Source organism: Gambusia affinis, linkage group LG20 (genome assembly GCF_019740435.1).
Source record: "Gambusia affinis linkage group LG20, SWU_Gaff_1.0, whole genome shotgun sequence".
In the NCBI taxonomy this organism is placed as follows: domain Eukaryota; kingdom Metazoa; phylum Chordata; class Actinopteri; order Cyprinodontiformes; family Poeciliidae; genus Gambusia; species Gambusia affinis.
In genome coordinates, this window is record NC_057887.1 from 21981036 (window position 1) to 21990128 (window position 9093).

The window sequence follows — 9093 nt, forward strand, 5'->3', positions numbered from 1 at the left end:
GCTTTGAACATGTCGCACAAGGTTCGAAACATGAAAAACTTATAGCACCACACATGGTCGTCCATCTCAGCTGACAGGTTGAAGCAACATTCAGAAGAGAAGCCAAAAGATCCACGGTAACTCTGGAGGAGTTGCACAGATCCAGAGGTCAGGTGGGAAAATCTGTTGACAACTGTTTGTTGACTTTTGTGGAAAAGTGGCAACGCAGTAGGGAACAAACAGAAGGAAGACTGTAGCTGATCATTTTGCCCTACATGCAGAATGCTAGGTACTGTGAAAAAACACTGCATGTTACCCAACTCACACCATAACCAGAGAAAAAAACGTGGCAGCAGCGCCATGCTGGGGGGAAGCTTTTCTTCAACAGGGACGAGAAAGTGGGTCACAGTTGGTGGGAAGATGGTTAGAGCTAATATAAGGGCTTACTCTAAACCTTACAGCATGATAAAAGAGATCACAGTTTTTATCACTTGTAAAAAGTAAAAAAAGATGTAAAAAAAAATCGATTATTTTCCTAATTAAACACATTAGAGTTTGTGGCTGTAGTGTGATAAAACAAAGGGTATGAATACTTTTGCAAGCACTGTGTAAAAATTTATTGCAGCACCCTATAATGTATGAAGCCTGTCTGGGGGCAACCTTTTCCTTTAATAATTTACTCCCACCAAACATCGATCCGTCTCTTTAAGAGGATCTGGACTGTTTGGGTCACAGAAATGAGTTTTACCTTCCAAGGCGTCTTTCCAATCCTGCAGATAATAAGTTGCGGGCTGATATGAGTCATTAATCAGCCGCTAACGGTCCAGAATGATATGCAAAAATAATAAAAAAGTTGGGAACGGAGCCACTAACTGCTGCTTATCTGCAGGGAGTGTCTAGAGCCAAGACTTAAGCAGCAGACAAAGAGCTCCTATAATGACACGCTGAAACTTGGTGATGTGATACAAAAGGATGGATGACAGTGACGTCTTAGTCACAAGGGACGGCCCAAAGATAACCGGGGAAGCTTTAATAACGCGATGAGCAGTCAAACCTTGGAGAAAGAATTTAATGGTGCAGGGACAGCAGGATGAAAAGTCCAACGTTACAAGAGCTCTTCTGAAGGAGTAGCTTTAGGCAAAGACATCAGTCCTCCATAACCATGGTTGACGCTACGCACCATAACGGCTGCAGAAAACTGAACAAGCATTTCTCTGTTACCAAAATAGAACATTAAAAGGATGCTGCAGGAGCCACTTATTCCCAGGGAAGGCTCATTTTATTTTATTAGGATAATATCATATTATTTAATAGGAAGATGTAAAGGCTAGCATGAGATTCTCATTATTCTCACATAACAAAACAACTGATTTTATAATGGCGTTATTAACGTTTACTGTTATTGATGCATAAAATTTTGCCCAAAATAAAACAAACACCCAGTAAATTTGGCAGTAGCTTTCCAAATATTTAGGTATGCAGAATGTAATTTATATTTTCTGTTCTAAATAAAAGTAGATAAAAATTTGGATCACAGCTCAGGACCTGCAATCCTGAACACGAGGCGCTCAGTTAGGTCTCGCGTCACTATGGATACTTTATGAAATATTCTGTCTTATTTGTGAATATTGTAGCAATCTATGTTCATAGATTAAACAATCTATGAACAATCCTCGTTTTTCTATTTTTATTTTTAAAAATTACAGCGGCTACATTGTACCACGACAAAGGGAATAAATAAAGCCGAAAAACAGGCGGACAACACAAAACTGACTCGTATTTTTCTGTTTTCTCACTCTGTGTGAACAATCATTGCCATGGCAACCGACTTACAACAACGCTCCGCTAACAGAACAAAACAGTACAGATTACTATTATTATCTATCAGGAACGTCAGCATCAAAAATCATGCAAACGTTTCCCTCACAAAGAACAACGCAACGTAAACATTCAGTTAGCTACGGTGTTTTCAAACTTGATGTTAATTTTGCGATGGCGACATGTTTGGTGATAAATGGCTACATATCAGACAGCAAGTGTGTGTGTCGCCTTATTTTAATGTTAAATGGACGGAAACACACCGAATTACACAGCACATGTACATGTTAAGGTTGTCAAAACAAGCTAGCGTAGCTGACCTACTTCCCACTTTCTTGCTATTCAGCAAACGCCTATGGATGCAGAGAAGCTGCGGCTCTATTTGAGGTTATCTTTATGTGATTTTCTAGCAATGTGTACACTGGCTGTGTAGTGTGTGTGTGATGTGATACAAAAGGATGTGTGTGTGTGTGTGTGTGTTTGTGTGTGTGTGTGTGTGGGGGGGGCCTTAAAATATCTTGATGCCGGCCATCCCCACTGTTGCTTCCACCGCCTAATATTAGGCGTCTTGATATTAGGCAACTAAGAGCAATAAATAAGTTGTTTCTCTTTAACTAGAAGCCTGGAAAAGGAAATAAATGCAGTTCTGTTAAGACAGAGTGTGAAGCGTCTGACCCCTGGCTTTGCCCTCAGTGAATATTTCAGGAGCAGAGCTCATTTTTGATATGTGAATCTGTCAGCGGTGGAGACAGCTTTAGACGTTTGAATCTTTAAACAGAGGAAGCTGTCCAACCGGGCTTCAGCTGGCGTTAGCAGCAAGAAGAAGCAACGCAGCCAGAGACGAGGAAGAGGATGACGGCGTTGTCGTCGGCTGCGGCTCTAAAAATGTAAAGTTCCTGGAGGCTTTTGAATCTGAGTGGTCTGACAGAACAGACAGACAGACGCCTCTCAAATCGACACAAAGTAAAGATTTATTTACCGTTGATGAGCAGATAACCCCAGAACACAGAGGAGTGAAAGGGGTTTGAAACAAGCTATCCGGACTGAACCGGACCTCCTAAGTAAAGGTTTGCAGGAATTTTGACAAACCAGTGTCTGCAGATGTGCAAGTTGCCAGCAGTTTCCGCTTTTTGCCTCAGACTGCCCGGTTTGCCATGTGCGGTCTTGTCTGGGGCCTGATGGAATTAGGTTACTGAGCATATGCTACAAATTTCCATGGCAACAAGAACGGGGAAATCTGGAATCATGTCAGAGGCAGTGCCAACAAGCTCGTTTTTTCTTTTTCACGCTGCGTAACTGCTCTGTTTTCCAAATATAGCCACACTTTAAGACAACTGCTGCTTGCCAAACCTATTCTGGAGACGATCGGGCTCTCCCGACTAGAACCCGTCTTCATCTGGCAGGCGATCGCAAAGGAGGACCTGCTGAAACAATTTCGACATAAACACCGCCAGTGACCACGCTTGTTGAGCCCAAGTGGACCGGTTTCAATCCAGTTAAATGGAGGAGAGCCGGTGGATGGAGCAGCGATAAACGGCGACATTCATCACACCGGGACAGAGGAGGCACCGAGGATCGGCTCCGGAAAGACTCTGGAGCCTCAAGGACATCGGCAGAGAAAGACGCTAGCTGGTAGTTGCTGAAGTAAAGTGAATCAAAGCAGCATTGTTCCCCGAACAATGTGCAGAACTACACTGTGGCGCTTCAATTAAAACACTGCAGCTCTGTGTAATAAGTTGGCTTTCCTCAGGAGTAAACACTCCAAAAAAAAAATCAAAATATAAAAAGCTCCCCAAGGACTAGACAGCCAATGCAATCCAGGGTTGGAAAAGCATAAGAGGAAAAAAAAAAAGTTGAGAGAGAAAATGTTTTATGGAACAATTTATTAGAGAGGAAACTGGAAGAGAGCAGCTGAAAATAAGCTGGGCTCGTAGTGTTCTGTTGTTTCTATATTTCATGGTCTGTCACAGCTCAGCAAAGCTTGCCTAACGTGGTTAGGATCACACAGCGGTGTGTAAAGGAGAGAGAGGCAGAGTGGGGCGACCGGAGAAAACATGAACAGAGCCCTACTGCATCCAGTACTAAACATGATGCATGTGTGGGTGTCCCTTTAAGCCAGGGGTGTCCAAACTTTCTGTCATGTGTGCCAAAACATTTGAAAAATTACAATAAAATCAAGCAATTACATTTTTGTTTGTTTTTTGGGGGAGAAAAGTAGCTTAAAATTAAAAGAAATTTAATCTAGTTTTCAAATTTATTCTGTTATAATAAGAAAAGGTTTTGAGTCACTTCCATTCAAAATGCTTGCTATATTTCCTAAAGTTTTATAAAGTTACTATTCAGTAAAGGTTTCTACATAGATACGATTCTACTTATGAAAAAATTGGGTATAAAAAGACAAACACTTTGTGTTGTACTTAACATTTTCTTCTGTAAGAAAATTATCCATCCATCCATTTTCTAACACCCTTGTCCCCAGTGGGGTCAGGAGGGTTGCTGGTTCCTCTCCAGCTGCGTTCCGGGTGAGAGGCGGGTTCACCTGGACAGGTCGGCAGTCTGTCGCAGGGCAGACAGAACAAATAAACATGCACACACAGGGAGCATGTGTGTGCACACACACACCTAGGGAGAATTTAGAGACCAGTTAACCTGACAGTCATGTTTTTGGACTGTGGGAGGAATCCGGAGAACCCGGAGAGAACCCACCATGCACAGGGAGAACATGCAAACTCCATGCAGAAAGACCCCGGGCCGGGAATCAAACCCAGGACCTTCTTGCTGCAAGGCAACAGCTCTACCAACTGCGCCACTGTTATGTGTATTATGTTGGTAATAATTTTATCCTGATTAAAAATAAAAAACTTTGTATCTACACCTGTGCTGGGCAGGCCAAATTTGTATTGGGGGCCACAGAAAATCCCTCCTAGAGCCACAAATGCTCCACTTTTTCCAACATGCTTAATGTACATGTATACACTGATGTGCTGAGCGAATTCAGAGTGCAGTCTGATTGCTGACAGGAAGGGGAGTCTGGCAAACAAACAAAAAGACGATGACTGAATGATGCAAAGGCAGTCTGACGGCAGGAGCATCCGTTTCATTCATAAATCGAGCTGTGGTTGATGGATCTCTGCTTAAACTCCGAGCAAATACAACAAGACCTGTCTGGATGGATTTAAAAAAAAAATCTTCCCGGCCACAACTGGACGGCCTTTACTGTTAAATGTAGAGCAACCCACAAGGCAAGCATTGACAGCAGGAATCAGGAGAGATGAAAGCCCAACTGGAGACGGATGCTGAATAAATAATGACATCCATTGTGGGGAAATGTGATCGGGCTCTCTGAAAATCAATAACTAACAACCAGACCATGATGCCCTGAGTGACTCAGCAACAACTTCAATACACTTCAGGCGGTCGATATAAACTGCCTGCTCCCGTTCTGGGAGACGGGACCAAAAACAGCAAACGAAATAATAAATAAAAAACAGGAAACGCTTCTAAACAAATCTCAGTGAGGGTGGTCGAGAAGACCTCATTTTCCTGCAATACCTATTGGAGGAAAATGAGTCCAAAGTGCCGTTTGAGCTGCGAGCTGCACATTCAAAGCTTTCCTCTCTTTCAGTACGTTGACTAGGATTCAGGAAGCGGCGACTGGAACGGCGGATTACTGCCATACGGTGCTTCTTGTTGAAACAGCAAATCTTTTAATGCAGTAAAACTTAGAAATCCAGTCAATCGGAACGCAACGTCTCTCCAACAAACAGTGTGGCTACTTAAAGACGCATCGGCCAGTCAACGGATGATACTGCAGGTTCATTTGATTGTGAATATACATGAGTATTATGTCTTTTCTATTATGTACTTATAGTGGTGATCCTTAAAGTATGGCTCACCACCCAGGGCAGCATTGTGTTAAGGTTTCCTGTATATCAGGGCTGTCCAAACTTTTTGCTATGTGGGACAGAACTGTAGACTGAAAACAAACAACGACCTAATATCAAGCAAATAATATTTACTGTAGATCCAAAATGTGTGGGATTTTTGCGATGACGTCTCAGGGCCGTTGTAGATAGAAAACAAACGATTAGTCTCAGAAATTTTCTAGAAAACTTTCTTAAAAGAAAATTTTCAACATTTGAAATGTACACTTATTTGTAGAAAATATATTATATTAATCTAAAAATTTGATTTTTATTCTAGAAAATGTCCAAGTTTTTTCTAGAAAACTTTTGAGGCATGTAGTTTTCAGTTTCTTTTGGGCTTGATCGAATACATTTATACATTCAGTACTAAGAGCAGCACTTGGGTAACTTTATTTAAAAATACTCGCAAGTTTAAAAAAAGAATAAAAGCTGATTTGGGATTTGAATTTAGTTGGCAAAGATGTTTTTCCTATTTAGTGCATTAACTCCTTTTTGGAAAAGCCAAAAATCACCTTTAGTGAGCACAAAAACATTTTTGCGAAATTTGATTTATTTATTTCAAACAGGTTTTTAAAAACAAGAGGAAAAAAGCAATCAATAGGACAAAGGAAATATGTGCATACATAACTATAAACAAAATAATTTGTTTACCACTACTAGGAGTAGAAAAAAGTTATTATTTAATCCTACCCCTGATCTCAATTTAATTAAATATATTACTTACTGACTCGATAATTATCAAGAATTTGTAATTAAGACCAAGTTATAACATCCATGTACCTGTTCTGGGCTAAAGAGCCAACAAATAAATGATAGTACAATCATCAAATTCATTTTCAAATTAGTCCTGGTTTGCTGTTGTTGGTTGTACCTTGTTTTTATTGAGCTCTCTGAGGTTAGGTCTATCTGTACAGGCAATCTACTAAAAACCTCCTAAATCGTTGCGAACATCATCTAGCTGAGCCATAGAAGGAAGCAGGATTTTGCTTTCATTAATCCAGCTTAGCCAGATTTTGGGTGCATCATGGCCAAACATCAAAATGAAGGCTTTGATTAGATAAGCTCTGTTGAACCAGTGGGTGGGATCCATGGCAAGGCGAGTGACTGAATCCTTCAATCAGAGGCTTTGGTCAAAAAGTATTTTTTCAAATGAATGGTGGAGACAAAATATTCCACTTTGCACCATAATGTGTCCAAGAAATCGAGGGAAGATACCTCAAAGAAGTTTATGTTCTTTGTATCTCTAGCAGGCCTGGTTGGGCCAGAGTGCACTCAATAGATGCCTTTCTATTAAAAATGTGCGCAAATCTTTGTCTATACAATAGCAAGAAAACCCAATTGCAGTCTTTACATTAATTAAGAACTTAAAATTATGAGAACAAGGTTGTTCACATCATTAAAAATCCTGGCAGTGACAGATGTACACAGTTAAATAAGATATATTCACAACTCAATCATGGTGCGCTTATCATCCATCAGCTATCAGAGAACATCTGTGTCTTATTCAGGAGTTGGAGCGACAAGACCCACCTACTTGGGATTTTACAGAAGAGCTGGATTCAACATGTTAGAATAACAAACAACTTTTTATTAACTGTGTGATGCTGTGTTCGCTCTGGTGGAACCAGCTGCACTTAGTCCAAAGGGGGAAAATTATAAATGAATAAAAAAACAGTCATCCACCTACTCCTTCCGGTTGTCTTCCTAGTTATTTTCGACGGTAGTAACTCGTGTTGATCATGTGACTCATCAACACTGTCCAGAAATCCGCCCACTCCGCCATGACAGACACCAATCTGCCTCTAACCAGTATAAAAACAGACATCTGAAACCTAATATCACTTCTATATAGTAGATTCCACTTTAAAGTGGTTATGGGACGCACAAATAGACAGGGATAAAAACCAAACTTGTCATTTTATTTAGTAAATTTTAATGAGGAAATATACAGCAGCCGATGGACAGCAGCTGTCAATCATAATGACTGTCAGCCTCTGTGTAATCCCGGATTTGCAGCAAACACTTTTTACAAGGTAAGAAGATTAACGTTCATATACTTTATAAGTAAGTATGATTACAAAGATATCAAATATTGCTTTGTGGAGAAGGTACGTCTAACTATTAGTAACCATGGAGACAATGCCGCACCGTCATGTAGCCTAGCATGTATGGGAAAAACTGGTTAGCATCTTGTCTTTTGTACGTTTTTAAGTTTTCTCCGGTGTAAAGGCAGGCGCTGTTTATGACGTAGTGATATAAATCATGTGATGTGAATTCAGGCAAAGCCGGAAATTTGATGAACAGTCAGGAGGGAGGAGGTATGGGTCGGTTTCTAAGCTAGCTGTTTACAATTTTTGTAAATCCCGCCGCCTATGAGCCCCAGTCAGGTGTGGTATGTTCACAGACAAATTATCTGATCTCAAACAAGAAAAATCAATCAATAAACTGGCCAAAACAACTGAGGAAAACAATTTCAGTCGCTCTGTTCAATACTGACGTCCCTCACTTCTGTCGTCCATCATGGCGCCTGGATTGATTGAGTGACGTAGCTGCAAAGGGTCAATATGGCTCAAAAGCCACCTCATCTTTGCGCAATAACTTTTTCAATCCTGAAGTAAATTATGGAAAAAAAAAATCTTAATTTCAAATTGCGCAATTTTTTGGTTTATTTTATAGTTACCTGCGCTCTCGGTGCGGCACAGGCTGTTGGTGCTGCCGTGTGATGAAGGTGGTTCCCCACACCGGACTGCTGTGGCTGTTTCTGAGCCAACCCACAGGGGGAGACGACGGGTAGGAGGTACTGCCGAAGCCATGGTCCGACTCGGTCTCTGCAGCGAGAGACGAGGCCGAGCTCCCCATCTCCACAGTTGTAGGTAAAATAGACCCCGCTTTCTTCCTGATACCTGTTCGCTTCTGTTTTCCCTGCAACACAGAAGTTGACGAGGGATCCAGATCTGAAGCAGGTGGAGCACACCGAGGTCCTCAAAGACAGCACAGATATCCTCCTCGGCTCAGGTACAAACGGGCTCCTCACAAATGTTGATGATCTGCAGGTAGACGATCCAAAGCTGGCTGCATTTCCCAGAGTTTATGCGAAAAGTTCTGAGTAGTGGGAGCATTTTTACTGATCCCAGAGGTTGAAATGTAGTTTTTCTGATGCAAAGCCTTGCAATTCTGTCCTTGCATCTTTTAGGCTTGCGACATTCTGCAGCAAATCTTGTACATAGCATATGGTAAGTCCTTGGAAGCGCTTCCTGTCTTCTCTATTAGACATGCTCAGAAGATCAGCGTTAAACACCTGAAATATGTAGGTGCATAAATCTGTTTGTTTAGTTTTAACACGACATACATCTCAAACGATTGAAAGTTA

The 9093-nt window shown here is 41.2% G+C and overlaps 1 protein-coding gene across 1 annotated transcript in view; it reads right to left on the reverse strand.

The window, feature by feature from the left end:
* capn15 (calpain 15) overlaps window positions 1–9093 on the reverse strand; it is a 55724-nt gene that overhangs the window by 44768 nt on the left and 1863 nt on the right. Inside the window, exon 1 of the mRNA XM_044103450.1 lies at window positions 8404–9093. This exon is cut by the window's right edge and continues 1863 nt beyond it. Coding sequence (XP_043959385.1) covers window positions 8404–8582 — 179 coding nt within the window. The 5' untranslated portion in view covers window positions 8583–9093. The remainder of the gene's footprint in view (window positions 1–8403) is intronic.